At 38.2% G+C, this 19,447-nt stretch overlaps 1 protein-coding gene across 1 annotated transcript in view; it reads left to right on the top strand.

Annotated features, from left to right (window-relative positions):
- The window catches only part of CDH8 (cadherin 8), a 447,886-nt gene extending 428,684 nt beyond the window's left edge, over positions 1-19,202 (top strand). The window contains exons 11-12 of the mRNA XM_075536968.1: positions 15,384-15,635; positions 17,123-19,202. Of these exons, the coding sequence (XP_075393083.1) occupies positions 15,384-15,635; positions 17,123-17,616 (746 nt within the window). The 3' untranslated portion in view covers positions 17,617-19,202. The remainder of the gene's footprint in view (positions 1-15,383; positions 15,636-17,122) is intronic.
- The last annotated feature ends 245 nt before the right edge of the window (positions 19,203-19,447 follow it).

Here is a 19,447-nt window from a genome sequence, read left to right as displayed (position 1 = left end):
AGTGATTGGTGGGTTTGGACACTAACCTTTTGGTCGGCAGTCACACTTAACTGCTGTCCTACCAGAGTTCCTTATTTTTCTGTATATGAAACCCAGGATAGGTAAACCTATAGAATCAACAACTGGATTCATCGTTTCAGAGGTATGTGATACAGGAGGTGTGTACAAAACATCAAGCTACCAACAAAGAGTTAGTTCAAGGAAGAATAAATTTCTTGGAATTGATGTGTTGATGATAGCATATTACTCTTATGAATGTGAGTGAACTATTGAACAGTAGGATATGTCAATGGTCAGTAACACTGCTAAAAATAAATTAATTAATTAAAAATCCATATAGCAATTGAATATTGACTAGGGTTTACTTTTGCTTTAGAATTTAAAAAAACCGCTATCATGGATTATTTCAGATGCTTCTCAAATTGCACCAAATTTAATGATTTGCTAACAGCCTAAAATTACATATAGAAGAAATTAGCTTTTAGTTTCTTACATGGGAAATGTACTCCACACGATCTTTATGGGCTATAGTTATTCATCTCTCAGAGTGCTATAAATACCTGCATGGCTATTACTTTTTGGGGAGGAAATCTATAAAGTGTGGGCTGTGTTTTTCCCTTTGAAAACACTCGGGAGTCATTCAAGGGTGTATGGAACAAAGAAACCTCTAAGTTTCCTTGTGGAACTCTGAATGCTCACTTGGTTACCATGAAAAGGAATGATACTTTCAAAGATAGCATGCCCATGGTGTTCACTGAAACACCGTGAAAGTTTCTCTGAGAACAATGATTCTTGATATCTCTACCCTCTTATTATTGTTGCAAATGTGTGTATTTTGGTAGGTCATAGAACACTAGTAAGTCAGATTAAATATATTTAATATTTTGAAAGTCAGGCTAGGAGGTTCTTCTTACATATGAAAAATTTAGTTTTTAAATATAAATTTCCTTTTTCAGGATTTCTTAACCAGAAATTAAAACCAAGTCCAAAGTACTTTATAAAGATTTCTTTCTGTTACCTGACATAAATTCACTTCAAAAAGCCCAGGAATAGAGGCTCTAAGGATGTTTTATTAAAGTATAATAATAAGAGAAAACAAAGAAAATTGTGTAAAATAAAGTATTAGAGAACATCATTAGACTTTATGTCTTATTCCATGGCACCTACATCAGAGACACAGAAGAAACAGAGTGACTATGGCCACACAAGAATTTAATTTTCAGATGGAGCCAAAGATAGCCAATAGAACACATTAAAGACTTAAATCTTTTACCATGTGACTCATAGCATAACATAACACATTATGTTAGTTGTAGATGCATGTCCCATGGTAAAGTCAATCACTCTGCCCAAAGTTTCTGAATTTGATGATATTTTCAATCAATTCAATTCTAGTCATCAAATCACTCAATGTGACTCACAATTGTCAGGACTGTAACTCTTTATGGAGCAGTGGGTAGTTTCTAACCACTGACATTGTGAGTCACAGCCCAATAGTGTCCCAGAGCTCCTTGAATTTGCTCACTTGCTTTTATTCAAGCTTTAGCGTTCACTGTTGGAAGATCTCTTAGTCTGATAAGAGTTGTACGAGCCCCCAATAAAAATATTTTAAAAAGAGAGAGAAATTAAAAAGAAAAAATAAACACTGCCATCCATAAGGTAGTCTGCTTCTATGAAGATTGTAGCCTAGGAAACCCTACTGTGTCATCCTCTGAAATATTGGAACGTCTACTGTTGAGTTCAGATGTACATTTTCAGAGAGACATTATGCACAGCTCAAAATTGTACGGTGTTGTTGTTAGGCACCTGGTCCTGTGCCAGCCTCACAATTGTTCTGTTTGAGCACATTGTTGCAGCCACCGTGTCAATCCAGCTTGTCAAAGGCCTTCTTCTATTTCACTGCCCGACGTCTTTACCAACCATGATGCCCTTTCCCAAGGACTGCTTTTTCTTGTCAACATGCCCAAAGTACACGAGGCAAGTCTCACCTTCTTTGCCTCTAAGAACCATTCTGGCTACACTTCTTCCAAGACAAACTGCTTGTCATTTTTGCAGTCTGTGGAACTGTCAAAATTCGTTGCCAGCACCAGAATTCCTTTTTTTCCCCAACCGCTTTTATTGGCACATATTTTATATCTCACACCATTGAATAGTTCACTCGTTCAATCAAATGCATTGATGCTTCTTCAGGCTTCCTTATTCAATGTCCAACTTGTACGTACACCTGATGCGCTGGAAAACGCCATGGCTTATCTTAGTCCTCACGGTAGCATCATTGGTGTCCATTGGTGTCCAGAGGTCTTGTGCAGTAGATTGGCCCTGTGCCATGTGTTGTTTGAGCCCTGTCTTATAGGGTTACTATTGGTTGGAACCAGCTCAGCAGCCTTCTACCTGTTCTTCTCCCAAGCCAGATGTGTTGGTTCTTCTGGTAGTCCATGGTATAGGCAACAACCTTCACCAACACCATATTCAGGAAGCATTCCATTCTTCTTCAATATTCCTTATTTATTGTCCAGGTTGTACATACAGAGGAGAATAAAAGTATCATGACTTCTTTGCATGACTTGCTGTCATGGAAAATTTTCGATTTCCACATAGGAAAATAAGAGCTAAAATGCCTCAATAGGCAAGTCACCTCGAACTGTACAAATCTTTCCTGAAGCCATCGTTCATGCCTCCAATTCAACTCTTTCCAGTCTACAGCTGCACATTCAAATCAGTGTCTACTCGCATCCCTGGCAGAGGCTGTACCACAGTGAGAGGAAAGACTTTCTTGACATGTCCCATACAGCTTGTTCCAATACAATGGAGCACCCTGCTTTGTTTTTTGCCAGCTAAAATGTGTGGGTACCATCCAGTAAACATACATCTCTGGACAGAATGATTAAAGCAGTGAAGGCAAGGGATGGAAAGCAGCAATGTGGATGAAATCATCATACAAGCAGTGGTCCCAGTATAATTCCTCCCAGGTCGTTGGCACTTGCACATACTTCTGAATCTTAAAGGTAGCGTGCTTTGTAGTATAGGGAATAGTATTGTTTTGATCATACAAAAGTGACTTTATATCAAAGGTCAACCCGATTTGCTTTTCCTCAAATTCACCCACATATTAACAGTTTAAAACACAGATGGAAAGAATAGAAATAAAATGATTGTAAAAAGAGATACGTGTGTAGGTCACCCTTCTGACTGAAATAGAAATCACATCAAACTCATTCAAAGTCTTTTTATTTAAAATGTAATCTGATAAAATCCCCATTGTTATACACTGTAGAGGGATCTGAATCCATTTTGAAGTCATGCATGATTTCCCTTTAATACTTCCTTTTAAAATAAAAGGACGTTTTTGGACGAGTTCTAAGAAATATTCTCAAGACGCTATTTGATTTTCTAAGCTTGTCATTCCCAGTGGCCAATAGATGTGTAGTACTTGCCGGTGCTGGCAGAGATAGAAATACCATAACCATCAAGTTCTCCACAATTTGAAATTACAGAGGTGTAAGTAAAATACAGGGAAAAGTTTAAGGAATCTGCCCTTCTTTTAACATTCTGATTTCTAAAGAGCTTACATAAGATATAAGTTCTTATGTAAGAATATAATATGTAAAAGTATAATATAATACGTACGAATATACATAGTTTCTTATGTAAGGTATGTTTTTCAAATTCTTTCCAAATGCCACATTAGATATTACTTAGAATCGGGAGTAATTCAGAATTGTGTTTGAATTCTGATTCTATTACTCACCTCGTGAGATTTTCTAACTAATTCCCCAAGGTCATAGCAGGTGCTCTAATTGTACTCAAAGAACTAATTAAGAAACTGAGTGTTAAAAAGGGAAGAATAAGTATGTTATCCCACTAGAGTGATTTTCACAGGCCTGTCATGCACAAAGTCTTTATTGAAACTTCAAATAATAGTAGTCATTCTTTGTCTTTGTTTGACTAGAAAGTAAGTTTAAGAAACTCAGAAAATAGGAGTTAAGAGTTTGAGTAAAAGTCTTTAATATACATGTTAAGGGAATAATTCCAGAATGTTATATGAAGATTGTTATATTACCCAGATGCATTATAAAGTTTTTCCCCAAAATAAATTCTACCTAACACAATGTACATTCAACAGCCAATGCTTTTGTTTTCCCAATCTTGATCTAAAGATTTAGTATAATCAAGCTGGGTCTAGATGAACACACATCTTAAGTCAGCTAAGAAACTTTCCAGAATCATTAGGGAAGTTATCAATTTCTGAATTAGGTTCAGAGATTCTTCATAAGGGTTGTATCCGACATAAAAGTCTATCTAAAGTATCCCTAAATATTTACATCCCCTATGCCCAGCCTTAGATTAAACGCCAATTGAGGCAGCATAGGTAGATTGATATGTATTCCAACTTACAAGAAACCCAACCAATCTCCCCCTTCTTGGACTTATATTAACAGCCACAGGAAAATTAACCCAATTCGCTCTCCATCCCTGGAGTTCCCATCAGCCATGGAAGGCCACACCCTAGTATCAGCATTACCCAACACCAGCACGACAGTAGTTGCTGGAGTCTTCTTATTAGTCCAATTTTATCCCTTATTAGAAAATAACTCAACCATTCTAACCCTTACTTTATGCTTAGTAGGTTGTGGTAAAGGTGTAGATGTTCTGTTTTCTTTTTTTTTAAATCTTAAGGGTGAGGTCTTTTGTAGTTGAAGAATATTAATGTTGAAGAGCATTGAAGAAATAATTTAGTAGATTTCTATCTCTTCCTTTTTGCCTGTAGCTTCACAGAAGTTTTCCAGCCTTTGTTGACTTCTCTCGGGAATTCAGGAAGTGCACGAAGCAACTGGTGCTTAGTTGGGCTAGGTTGAGCTTGTTTGTTACATTCACAAGACCTGTGGACTAGTACAAGTATACACCACCTGTGTGGGCCCCTGCCAAGTCTCTAAGCTGAAACAATATCAGGAAAATATTCATTTTAAATGATCGAATTACCATTATAACAATGGAAAGATCCATTTGCAAATATTTCGCATCTGCCATGAAATAACACCTGTTAGCCATGCCTATGCTATGCAGAAGACAATTTTTGTGCCTCTTTTAATAAATGAAAGAATTGATATATAGGAAGAGTCAAATACCCAAACTAAACTCACTACCACTGAGTCAATTGTAACACACATCAACCCCCTAGGCAGAGTAGAACAGCCCCTTTGGCTTTCTGAGACTTCCCTTTTATGGGAGTAGGAAACTTCAAAGATGATGGGTTTCTCTCCCCAGAAGAGCGGCTGTCAGTTGTAAATTGTTACTTTGCGGACAGCAGCCCAAATCATAACCCTACACGATAAATTATTCAAAGTAATAAAATGACCAAGTGGGCAAGTATTTCATCTAATTTAATTCATACTTGTTAATAACAGATTCTATCTTTTCAAGTACTATATTGTTTGTCAATGACTCCCCATTTTTTGTTTGTAATTATCCTATAATAGACATCAAAATAATAAGTGAAATTTAAATCATTTCACCTCAATGTAACATTTTACTCTTAGATAGTTCCTGCCCCTGTTATTCCTGACTTACCATAAGATTACCTCAATGACCCTTCAGGGTCTGCCTCAATATTTCCATGGATTTCATTTCATTCTATGCATAACTGCATAAAATTATTAGACTTTGTGTACTCGGTTATGTGTTTGGTCTGCTAACCAGAAGGTCAACAGTTCCAAACCATCTGCTCCCTGGGAGAAAAATGAGGCATTCTACTGCCACAAAGAGTTGCCATCTCAGAAACCCACTGGAGCAGTTCTACTCTGTCCCCTAGAGTCGCCACAAATTGGAATTGACTCAGCGGTGGTGAGAGAGTTTCTCTCCCTAAATCATCTGCTCTTAATCCTACATATATGCTATGAGAATGAACATAACACTTTATGTGCATTAAAGATTCCAGAAAAGAATTGGTCTTTTCATGTTTTCTTTGAAAATGTGAATAATGTGTTATTTCTAATAATAGTTGAAACTATCTCACTCTTCCAATCTTGCCCACTACAAATCTATTCATCCGACTGCATTGTAAAATCTGTTTCTATCATGCTCAGATTTACAAACTTTCCAATGGTTGTCCATTGTTCTAATCAAGAACGAAAGTTCTTACAACATGTTCTTCCCTATCTCAATGTTCGTTCATTATCACAACAATCCTTAGTCATTTAAAGAAAGCCATATTTGAGGAATGATGGTAAAAAGTTAAGCCTGCTGGCAATCGTTAGCACCTCAAGAATGTCACTCATAATGTTGGACTCTTCTGCCAACACTATCATTGATGCATATTATCTTTCTGTTCGTGCCTGCTTTATAATAAATTATACATGATATTATTTCTCATACAACAATGGTGTGGGAATGATGCTGACCTGTAAATTCAAAAGGGTGGAGAATTAAGATCAGCATCAGTGTTCATGGCTTATTTCTGTGTGTTGGAGTTCAGACACGCTCGATCTTGTAACATCTTGACCAATTTTGATACTGACTACCCTTCCCACGGCGCTCTCCACGTCTCTGCTGAATTACAAAATTCACTTCAATGACTACTCAGATTCCACACATAATACTCACCATTATAGGATGTATTTGGGGAAGTAACTGGTTACAATTCAGCGTTTGCCAGGCTCAGTACACAATTCTTTGATCAAGGCGGTCTCTCCTCAGACATGCCCACAGGCATGGCTCTCTCCAGCCTGTGGATTTCAACCCTTGACAATTTAGCCCCCAAATTGTTCCAATGAGTGTTACAAAAGCCTTTTAATTCTGTTGATAAATAATCAAAGGGAGTAAGCCTCAGGTCAAGAGCAACCAACTCCAGCTCTGTGGGTCAGTAAGCCCAACTCCTCAGATTCAGTGTTGGAAAGGCATTCCACTCTTGTGTCACGGATTTCTCTTCCCCAGGATTGAGGCGGTTCCATACAGGTATCTTGTGTCTAAAAGATTCATTCCACTCCTGGCTCAAAGAGTAGTGTGACCCCTTTTTCTACCTCTGGAATCACTCATTTCAGACCTAGTGGGATAGTAACACTGACCAACCATTCCACCAATCTTGTGTCATCACAGGGTATAATGATGAGTCTTTCTCCATTTTTCTTCAGACAGCCTAGAATCTTGGATCGATTGTTCAGCATACAGCCTTGGTGCATACTTTTCCTGATTATAAAGACATGGAAGCCCCCATTTCTCCTTAAATGGCTTCCTCTTGGTCTATGTACAAGTTTCTCATGAGCACAATTAAATGTTCAGGAATTCCTATCTTTTACCATGCTATTCATAATTTGTTATAATCTACATACTCAAATGCATCTGCATAGTCAATAAAACACAGGTAGATAATATAAGCTGCTTTTGTCTAAGATTTAGTTATTAAAACATTTGGAGAGAGAGAGAGAGAGAGAGATTCATGGCATTTCAAAAACAAGCAAACCCCCAAAGCAAAAGTGGGGAGACTGTGTCTCATTTGTTTTGGACAGGGGAAGGAACAGTTCCTGGAGAAAGACTCGATTCTTAATATAGTAAAGAATCAAGAAAAAAAATTTTAATAAAGGAAAATTGTCAATTAGATGATTTGATATAGTGGCAGCACGAAGGGGCTTGAATATAGCTACAATTGTGAGGATGGAACTGGCCCAGGCAGTGTTTCATTTTTGTGGTGCATAAAGTGGTTCAAGTGGGAACAGAATGGGTGGAACACAATGACAACAGCAACAATGGCCCTACATTTTCAGTAGGATAAGAATCCCTACATTTTCAGTAGGATAAGAATCCCTACATTTTCATTAGGATAAGAATCCCTACATTTTCTTTAGGATAAGTATTGTGTTTTCCAATGTTATTATATTTAATATGGTTTTTTACAAGATACATCTATAGATTGAAAGAAATCTGTCATTGTTAGTTGGCCTTGAATCACTTGTATCTCAAGGTAAACTTATTTGTGCAGAGAACAATGTAGTTCTTGTTATTTAATTATATAGCTGGTTTTTTTTTCATCATCTCTCAATTCTAATGAATTAGTAATGTATTCAGCTTTTTAGAGTGAAACATTCCCAGTAATTCCAATTAACAGGACCAAGATGTTTTTTTTAAAACATTTTATTAGGGGCTCATACGACTCTTATAACAATCCATACATATACATACATCAATTGTATAAAGCACATCCGCACATTCCCTGCCCCAATCATTCTCAAAGCATTTGCTCTCCACTTAAGCCCTTTGCATCAGGTCCTCTGTTTTTTCCCCCTCCCTCCCCGCACCCCCTTCCCTCATGTGCCCTTGGTAATTTATGCATTGTTATTTTGTCATATCTTGCCCTATCTGGAGTCTCCCTTACCCCCCTCTTCTGCCATCCATCTCCCAGGGAGGAGGTCACATGTGGGTCCTTGTAATCAGTTCCCCCTTTCCAACCCACTCACCCTCCACTCTCCCAGCATTGCCACTCACACCCTTGGTCCTGACGGTATCATCCACCCTGGATTCCCTGTGCCTCCAGCTCCCGTATGCACCAGTATACAATCATTTGAGAAATTCTTAATGGATTTTTCTGTCTTGTGTTTAAAAATAATTGTTACTCCTTTTCCTTATTGATGTAAAGGACAACCTTTGTTTATAAAAATCAAAATGGTAGTCTTATATGGTCATCCTTTCTATCGAGCCATTCCAAGTAATTCCAATTAACAGGACCAAGATGTTTAAGACCCTCTTTTTATGTCTAATCTTTTTGTAAGGCTTAGAAAGATAATTATGTCTAAGATTTTAGATATTAGAGTTTACTGAACTAAACTCTTTTCAGATATTAGTTTAGTAAACAAATACACATATGTGTTGGGTATTAACTATTTGTTTCTATAAAAAGAAGCAAAGTGCATAAAATTTCTAAACTAATTTAATTTTAAGATACCAGACAGATAAAACTCACATTGGTTTCCAAGAAATTCTAGCAAGTGTTCCAAGGAAACAAAATCTTGAAAATTAAGATTTACAATACATATTGTATTCAAAATCAATTTGTTGACAGAATACAAAATTTCATACATATTGATATCCCTCTAATATTTTGTCTGAAATAGATCAATTCTATAAAAATGAAAAATATTCATATTTATAAGGTATCTTTACTATTTATTTGGTATAGAAGGATAAGTTAAAATTTTACTAAAATATTAATAACTATGAAAATATGAAAATGTGAAGTTTTTTTTCTCAGCATACCGTTTCCTCCATCTAGGTCTATACACTTCTGAGGGCAATGTTTTCTTTCTCTCAAATCCTTTCCTGAAGGATTTAGCATTCTTTGATTTACGTATCAAAATGACAGTTATGGCACCCTCCAGGGTCTCAAGCCATGTTCTCTTGAAGTAGTGCAGTGGCTTCAGCAGTGAGCTGCTATCCACAAGGTTGGCAATTCAAGCCCACCGGACTTTCCATAGGATGAGGATGTCCACTCCTGTCAAATTTTACAGTCTCAAAAACCCTGTAGAGAGCCCTTATGCAGAGGAATTGACTCAGTGGCAGTGGTTTGGGTTCTTTTTAGTGTTCTTAGAGATTTTGGAACAAAAAGAAAGGGCAAGCTCAGGGCTGTGTAATGTGTGATGTAAGACTTTCTAATGAAGTCGTTACCGGCGAGCCCTAGGTAACCACAAAGCACGAGCAGGTGCACACCCCAAGCCGTCTTGGGTGTTCTTAAAACTTCTGCATAGTAAGTCTCGATGGTCATCAAGAAAGAAGACAGAAAGTATAAGGTATGATAAAGTGTAGAGATCATCAAATACAAATAAAATACCTGTAACTTTGTAGATGAATTATAATTTCTAAAAATTCTGGAAAACTATTTACATATATTATATGGTTTTCTCTAGGCAGCCCTATTAGTAACTCTGAGTTGTCTTACTGGGTTAATTGGTTGTCCTTTCTTATCCAAATTTCTCCAATTTCTTGTTCAAAAGTGAGTTTCATTTCCTCTACCCTTTAATGAACAGTTTAAGCCTTACTCTAGTTCTTGTTATCTGACTCCACATTAACAAAGTAGAACGAATAGCAGAGTAATATACTAATCTGACTTAAGCAGTACATTTTTTTGTTTTTTTAAGCCAATTAGGTACTGGTTTTCCTCACCTAAATTGGAACCTCCAGGGATAAGGAGATTATAAGGAAGATACTGCTCATTTAAAATCTTTAATATTATGTAAAAACACATGTAACACTCAGCATGGTATCTCCATGATAGAATTATATATCATGACAATTTTTAGATTATATTATAATAAACATGAAGGATGAAAAATTGAAGAAGTCTATCATTGTCTTCAGTCAGAAATTGATCAATCATTTGAAAATTGATAAAAGATGAATTCTTAATTATTGGTGTTTGGAATAAGAAATTTGGAAACAAATACAAAGGAACAGTAGTTGAAAAATGTGGCCTTTCAACAAAGCCACCATGGAAGAAGGACACCAGCCTGTGTCACCATGAGGTGTCGAAAGGATCAGGTATCAAAGAACAAAAAATCATATCATTGTTAATGAGGGTGAGTGCAGAGTGGAGACCCAAAGCCCATCTGTAGGTAACTGGACACCCCTTACAGAAGGGTCGTGGGGAGAAGACGAGCCAGTCAGGGTGCAGGGTATCAACGATGAAACATACAACTTTCTTCTCATTCTTAAATTCTTCTTCCCTCCACTATCATGATCCCAATTCTACTTTACAATTCCGGCTAGACCAGAGGATGTACACTGCTACAGATAGGAACTGGAAACACAGGGAATCCAGGGCGAATGATTCCTTTCACGATTAGTGGTGAGCGGTACCTGGAGGGTAGAGGGAAGGTGGGATAGAAAAGGGGAACCGATTATAAGAATCTACATATAACCTCTTCCCTGGGGGACAGACAACAGAAAAGTGGGTGAAGGGAGACATAGGACAGTGTAAGATTTAACAAAATAATAATAATTTATAAATTATCAAGAGTTCATGAAGGGAAGGGGGAGCAGGGAGGGAGGGGGAAAATGAGGAGCTGATATCAGGTGCTCAAGAAGAGAGCAAATGTTTTGAGAATGATGATGACAACTAATGTACAAATGTGCTTGAGACCATGGCTGGATGTGTGGATTGTGATAAGAATTGTATGAGCCCCCAATAAAATGATTAAAAAATAAAGAAAAGAAAAAGGTGGCCTTGGTGATAAAAAACATAATTGGCGATCACATGATAGACTTGCAAGTTCAATGCCTTTTTTCAAAGAAAGTACCTGTCTTCAAAACATAAACAGCACCTGTACATGTGGATTAATCCTGATGGATTACACAGCAGTCATAGTGATTATATCTGTGGGAAGAGACGATGGAATTAAATACTATCAACCACATCAAGGCCGGGTCTGACTGTGGAAAAGACCATCAGTTGCCTAGATTGAAGCTGAAGACATTTAAATCCAGGAGGGCTAGAACTCAACCATGAGTATGTCCTTCATGAATTTAGAGAACATCTCCAGGAGAATTGTGATGCAGTTTGCACGAAGGACAGAAGAGCTGATGACCTTAAGCAGATGACAACAACATCAGACACGAACAAAGCAAAAGTTACTTTAAAGACAAGAGAGAAAGAAAATCCCATAGGAATATTAGAAAAGATTTTGAAACTTGCTATTGGCTATAGAGTAACGAAAGCAAATGGAGGAAAGGATGACGTGTAAGGGCCGAACAGAAAAGCTCAAAGGGCAGCTAGAGAAGACCGAGTAGAACTTTACAAGGAAATGTGCAAAGACTGACTTAGAACACCAGAAAGAAAGGGCATGCACAACCTGTCTTAAGCTGAAAATTTGAAGACTAGCTCTAAGCCTCCAGTTGCAATGTTGAAAGATTATATAGGATACATATTGAATGACGCAATAAGCATCAACATCTGATGGAAGGAGTACAGTCAATGGACCCAAAACACTGATATGTACAAATATTTCAAGTAATAGCGTATGATCAAAAGTCAGTGATATTGATGGAAGAATTTTAAGCTTCACAGCAAAAAAATAGGGCTGTGGGAATTGGTGAGAAACCAAGTAAATTGCTTCAACAAACACTGCAAACACTAGCACTCACTAATATATGCCAAGAAATACGGAAGCCATCGTCTAACAACCAACTCTCTATTTGTGCCCATTCCAAAAAAGAGGTGACCCAACAGAAAACAGAAATCATTGAAAAATACTCTGCAAGTGTCGGTAGTGCATCAACAAAGAGACACCAGAAATACAAGCCAGAGTTAGAAGAGGGCTTTGAACAAGGGCTATCGTTGCTGCTGACGTCAGGTGGCTCTAGGCAGAAAGAAAAGGATAACAGGAGTATATGTATGTGTGCTTTGTTGGCAATACCAAGTCATTTGCTAGAATAACAGGAGTATATGTATGTGTGCTTTGTTGGCAATACCAAGTCGTTTGCTAGAATAACAGGAGTATATGTATGTGTGCTTTGTTGGCAATACCAAGTCGTTTGCTAGAATAACAGGAGTATATGTATGTGTGCTTTGTTGGCAATACCAAGTCGTTTGCTAGAATAACAGGAGTATATGTATGTGTGCTTTGTTGGCAATACCAAGTCGTTTGCTAGAATAACAGGAGTATATGTATGTGTGCTTTGTTGGCAATACCAAGTCGTTTGCTAGAATAACAGGAGTATATGTATGTGTGCTTTGTTGGCAATACCAAGTCATTTGCTAGTAGAGATCATAACAAACTGTGGATAACCTTAAGAAGAATGGAATTTCCAAAACACTTCACTGTGCTTGTGTGGAACATGAATGTGGGTCATGGCGTAAGCTGGAGCCTAACAACATGTCTATAAATCTACTACCTTCACTCCTTTCAGGCGCACGATGACTCCAACTCCGGTTTCTGAAGCTGTGCATCTTGGTTGTGGGGTATCATCAATCAGAAGGAAACTTTACCTGGTTCCTCTTTAAGGAAACAAATAGCTTCTGCCTTCTTCCTTGAAGTGACTCATGAGTCTGAACGACCAACCAACAGTGCTACAAGGACTTCTATATTTTAATTAATCTTATGAAGATTTTCAGATGTTTAAAAATAATGCGAAAATGATTTTAATTGGAGGTTTTTTGACAAAATAGGGAAGGACTTTTGTGAAGAGGTGGCAGGGAAAGTAGCTTTAAATAACTCATCCACTTACTTTAACTAGTCATAGATATTCCGCAGGTAGCAAAGAGAATGACATATGTCAGAAGCAGTAAAAAAATAAGTGTTTTGAGTTAGACTCACCAAGGCTATACTAAATTCTGAAGTAGTTGGCTTTATTCTGCAGCAAGTAAGATCCTTGCTGTCATTTCTAAATTGTCATTACAGACTGCTCTAAAGCAGTGAAAATATAAAAAGATAGTTTCTCATCAATAGTCAGCCATAAAAAGATAAAGCCTCATTGTAATTGTATTAATTGTATCTTGAAGAATGATTTGCATTTTCTCTTTGAAACGATGGTATGTAGAGTCATTCTTAAATGCTCTTGTACTGATTTAAGGTACTCAAATGCATTACCCACTTGCCCCTCCCACCCCATAATCAATGGAGAAAAGATGGAAGTTGTAAAGGATCTTGACTTGCACAATCGATACTCCTAGGGGCAGCAGTCCGTGGATCAAACAATGCATCGTATTGGGTAAATCTGCCGCACAAGATCTCTTGAAAGAGTTGAAGAGCAAGGATGCTATTTAGAACACTAAGATGTGCCTGGCCATAGCCGTGACATTTTCTATCACCTCATATGCATATGAAAGCTTGACATCAAAGAAGGATGATAGAAGAATCGATGCATTTGAATTATGATGCAGGCAAAAATATTGGAATTACCATGGACTACCAAAAAAGCAAACAAATCTGTCTTGTAAAAAGTAAAGTCAGAATGTTTCTTTGAGGCAAGTATGGTGAGAGTTCCTCTCACCTACTTTGGCATGTGGTCAGGAGAGACCAGCCCCTGGAGAAGGACTCCATGCTTGTTAAAGCAGAGGGGCACTGAGGATGAAGGTCCTCCACAAAATGGATTGAAGCTATGGCTGCAACCATGGGTTCAAACCTAGGAACCATTTGAGGGTGGTGCAGGGCCAGGCAGTGTTTTGTTCTACTGTGCTTAGGGTTGCAGTCAGTCAGCATTGGCTTGATAGCACCTAACTGAATCATATATTATGTATCTTCTTTTAGAGAAAGTGTCCCTCATAAGAGCTTATTAATATTTTTGACATGTGTTATAGAAATTTAACATAACTGGGTCACGGGGTATGTTACTACTAAACAACATTAGAAACATATTTGCTATCTTTGCATTATTATGTAATGAGGCACAATCATAGTTACATTAGAAAAAAATTATAACTCAAATATAGTGCTATTTTTCTGTTTGAGTGTCATAAGATCCATTTATAACTTTAAAAGGCAAAAATAAATATGAACATATCTATTTTAAGAAATGGCTTTAAAAAATCATAGTATAATAACATTATGTAGTAGCATTTAATGCATCTATTTAGTTCAATTGAATAGACCGTTTTTCCTTGTATTTGATTCTTTTTGAAATCAATAGCTACCACTGATGATCAAAAGTTGGGCAGTAATGGTTGGGAATTATTAGTTTAAAATTCAGACAAGGTGATTTCTAAGTATTTTTAAGGTTTAAAACATGTCCAGGGACTAAATGGAACACTCACTCCTGTTACTTGTCATTTTGTCCTTGTGTGATGGTTATTGGTTTGCTCTCTCTTCAGGATCTTAATCTGCATGGAATAGCACCTCCACTTGGCAGTTAAAGGGGACGTTAGTTGTGTGTCTCAGTGTTAATGCTCTTGGGATGACGGATTCTCTTTTGTAGGACCCTGTAGGAGTAAGAACATTGCATTTTCTGTGTGTCACATTGTCACAGACTATCTTTTAGTACACTTATTTTCAAATATGTCTAAAAAACTATGAGGGGATTCTTTCCATTCAATTTTGTGCAGTGTGTCCATAGAGTAAATGAGAGAAATTTACTTTATTTCTGGAGACTTTGGATAGAGTGTGTCTCCTGAAAGGATGTGAGAAGACAATCTTTATTAGAAAATCATGTGTTTCCATGCTGAAGGGATGGCTCACCTCTCTGGGATTTATCATGGTCCCCACAATGGTGCAGCCCGTTAGGGCGTGGGGGTTTCCTACCATGCCATTGGGAGAACTGGGAAGAGGGGAAAGGCAGAGAGCCGGGGTGATCCATTGGATCTGGGGTCGTTTTGAGGGTCGCAGAGGATTTATGAACTAGAAAAACAAGTGTTGTTTGGGCAGCCATTTTGAAATGATGCAAACCATTGTGATTTTCACTTTTTCCAGATAATTCCCTCAGCATTTTGGCAAAGCATAATGGATTCAACCGCCAGAAGCAAGAAGTCTATCTTTTACCAATCATAATCAGTGATAGTGGGAATCCTCCGCTGAGCAGCACCAGCACCCTGACCATCCGGGTCTGTGGCTGCAGCAGGGATGGCATTGTGCAGTCTTGTAATGTGGAAGCTTATGTCCTCCCCATTGGACTCAGTATGGGCGCCTTAATTGCCATATTAGCATGCATCATTTTGCTGCTAGGTACGTATTTCCTTCACAGCCTAATGTTCACCCTTTTTCTGGTTCATAAATGACTGTAAGTCAGGACTGCGGAGCCTAACCTAGCCAGATGTCAGCAACCCTGCGAGTGCGAGGGACTTTTTCACTTCTACACGCTGTGCAAGCAAGCGCTCAGGTGAGATGAGCAGAAACAGGGCCACGAGAGCAGACGTCCCAGAGGAGGGAGTTTTGGAGTACCGCTTATGGTCCTTCCCCTCAGAGAAAGGCCAACAATGTGTGAGTGTGCGGGAAGTAGGGGTTCGCATTTATGTGGTTGTAGTAGAACCTGTAGCACAAGGAAACCCCAAAGATCTCCTGATCTTCCAAAGCACCCGTTTAGTAGAATAGGAGGTTCTCAGATCACACTAGTTCTATGTAAACATCGTGCCGATATATGGATACTGAGTCTGTCAGATCAAAAAGTTTGGTGGGATTATTACAGACAAGGGACTTGTGACAACACAAACCATCCCATCATATACATATGGTTGGTTTGTTTTCATATATCTGATTTATACAAAATTACATCATATTTCCAATATATTTTTCTTGTGATCAAATTCAAAGGAAGGTTGCAAAGTAAGGAAAGATTTCTTTAACTGTTTCATTAGAAATACATTAGAAACACAAGCTCAGTTATAAAGGTTTTCTTTTTTTTAAGAAACTAATTAGATCTCAGTGTCTTCTTAAGAAATAAAATATATTAGAGTAAGCTTTGTCACTGATGACATCCAAATGATATCTGTTCCACTCACTCATTGCCCTGGGTTTGTCTATCTTTTAGCTCTAATGGTTTCCCCAGTTTGCCAGGAGTTCGCTTTAGCCGATCTGGTTGGTTGAGTGTGACTTCCTTTCCCTCAACTTACTTGGTATATTCCCAGCTGGATAAGTTCCACATTTCTCAAAAACAGAGACAAGAAGTTGCCCATGCAACTCTGACACTTACCTTAATATGCCAATTCCCGTGTGAATGAATGACCATGATTTGATTGAAGGGTTTTAAAACACAGAGTACACTAGATATGACCTAACTTGTTCCATTCTTATTAGAGACAAGGCACCTGTGACCCCCCCCCCACCCCCAATAGTAAATCACTCTCCCAAGATACACAGCATGTTGAGATCCTCTTATTTTTCTCTTTTCCATTCTGTGTCATTCAGCCCAGGACCCACTCCTGTAGTAAGTGCTGTTTGTACCATGAGGACATGCAAATGCACTCTTTTAACTCAGCCCCATGACCATTTATTAAGCAGAAGCACCTCCCCTTTCGGACTGGTATTCACTCAACCTGCAATACTCCCCCTTCAGTGTGAAATGTGTTCAGTGTAATTCCTCACGAAATGTTTGTAAAGCTGTGTGTGCATGTGTGTTTTTTTAAGGACCCTCTAACTGTGAATGTGCACAGCATGATGCTTGTGGAATTGTATGATGCTTTAACTAATCACGATTTCATATTTCCCCCCCACAGTCATCGTGGTGCTGTTTGTAACTCTGCGACGACACAAAAATGAGCCATTAATTATCAAAGATGATGAAGACGTACGGGAAAACATCATCCGCTATGATGATGAAGGAGGAGGGGAGGAGGACACAGAGGCTTTTGACATTGCCACTTTGCAAAATCCTGATGGCATTAATGGATTTTTGCCCCGTAAGGATATTAAACCAGATCTACAGTTTATGCCAAGGCAAGGACTCGCTCCAGTTCCAAATGGTGTAGATGTTGATGAATTTATTAATGTGCGGCTCCATGAAGCAGATAACGACCCCACGGCCCCACCGTATGACTCCATTCAAATTTATGGTTACGAAGGCCGGGGGTCTGTGGCTGGCTCCCTCAGCTCCCTGGAGTCAAGCACGTCAGACTCAGACCAGAATTTTGACTACCTCAGTGACTGGGGTCCCCGCTTTAAGAGACTGGGTGAACTCTACTCTGTTGGTGAAAGTGACAAAGAAACTTGACAGTGGATGATGAAGGAATCAGTGGACCTGAGCATTCTGTAATATTCTAGGGACATCCCTCTTAGATACGACCAACGTGGCTATTTGTTTTAGAGGCAAGCTTAGCACCAATCATCTATAAACTCAACCACATTTTAATGTTGAACCAAAAAAAGTTATAATAATAAAAATAAAAAGTATATGTTAGGAGGTTATATATCTTGTGGAGTGTGAATTAAAGTATGTGGAGTGTCTAGAAGTCTTTGGATATTTGATATGTACTTGACCACCACAGACAAAGATTGGGATCCTGACTACTCCTTAGTGAAATGGTTGCAAAAGAGGAAAAAACAAAATAAAAAGGTGCTTTCTTAGAAACAAAAAAAAAATGGACCTACAAGGAATTTGCTGCTGATAACGTGTCTTCTGTAAGGATTTTAAAAAATGCAAGTGGTTTTTTTTTTTCCCTTTCGCCAACAAGGATCCCACCACAAATGTTTAAAGCAATACTTGGTCGGCTGTACATTATGACTTTGGGGAGTTTTGGAAGGCCTCCTAGATTATACGGTACGGTGACCACACATTGTACATAACCGCTGGCCCCATTCACCACAGACTGAAGAGCATCTTTAAATAGTGTGTCGAGCCTTAAAATACTCACACGTTCGTAATCCATTCCAGGGTGGGGGTCGCCAACTCAGTGGGGGGGGGGAGAAAAAAGAAATCCCCTTCCAACAGACTTGCTTCCTAGAAGCAGGATTCCTCCTTCCCTCCACTTCATCTTCTTCCACAAGGACACACAGATCAGCTGTGTCACACAGTGGATGATAGAAGAGACAGATGGTTTTATGGCTAGTGCGTGAATTTATTTGTTTAATCCTCGAAATAAATATTTTATTGATGTCCATTAATGCTTTTATTTATTAAGATTGGTAATCAATAGATTAAGGGACTATATGGGGAAGGAAAACAACCCCTAAATTATATCCATTAATCCTTTAGATTGTTTTATATATATATATGTACACACACAAAATGAATGTTTAATCCATGTACATTTCGATGAGATGAGTCTGGCAGGCAATATAATCAAAAGGGGAACTAACCATCTCTTTAGCGTAGAAGTGTTATTGTGATTGGTGATGGCAGGAACATTTTCCCAGAGAAACTTTTGAACTCTTTTCTATTTTGTTCATAATTCTGGTATTTGGTGTTTTTACTACAAGCACAAACATCGGGAAGTATATTGGTTCATGTGAATATTTAAACTCTAGACTTTTAGCTACCCACAATAATGCCCAGCCCAATCAATATGCTTCAAGTTGTCCCCACTGTATTAGAGCAGAAACTGATTTGTATATAATTTGACTGCTTATGTTTTTAGCATTTTATCTCCTGGATCCTCATGGTGATGCACAGAGCGTCTTAGACTTCCAAACGGAGCAGCGCTAGAAGATGTGAGCATATCCAATCTGTCATGCAAACCTGCCATTTAGGAGTAGACAATGTATGATAAAACTTGAGTATTACATGCAGATCATTTTAATTTTCTACTTTGCTTTAATGCAATCTTGTTTATTTACTCCATGTATTGTATTCAGAGAAACTCCTGTATTGTTTCCTACTTTGTGAAATATATTTTTATAAATACCTCTGTTGTCGTCACTTGCTTATTTCCTGTTCGGGTGAAGGCTACTGGAAAAGAGCCATCTACTCTGACCAGTTTTCTAGACATGTTTAAGTCTTCCCAAGGAGCCTCTCTTTTATTAGAGTATTTTTTTAATGAAGCCTCAGAAAAGAGAAATGTCTTGTCAGTGTTTAACAGAGCCAGATGCCAGCAGGGACATGAGCA

This window comes from Tenrec ecaudatus, chromosome 18 (assembly GCF_050624435.1).
Source record: "Tenrec ecaudatus isolate mTenEca1 chromosome 18, mTenEca1.hap1, whole genome shotgun sequence".
NCBI lineage: Eukaryota > Metazoa > Chordata > Mammalia > Afrosoricida > Tenrecidae > Tenrec > Tenrec ecaudatus.
This window is presented reverse-complemented; position numbering and strand designations above follow the sequence as displayed.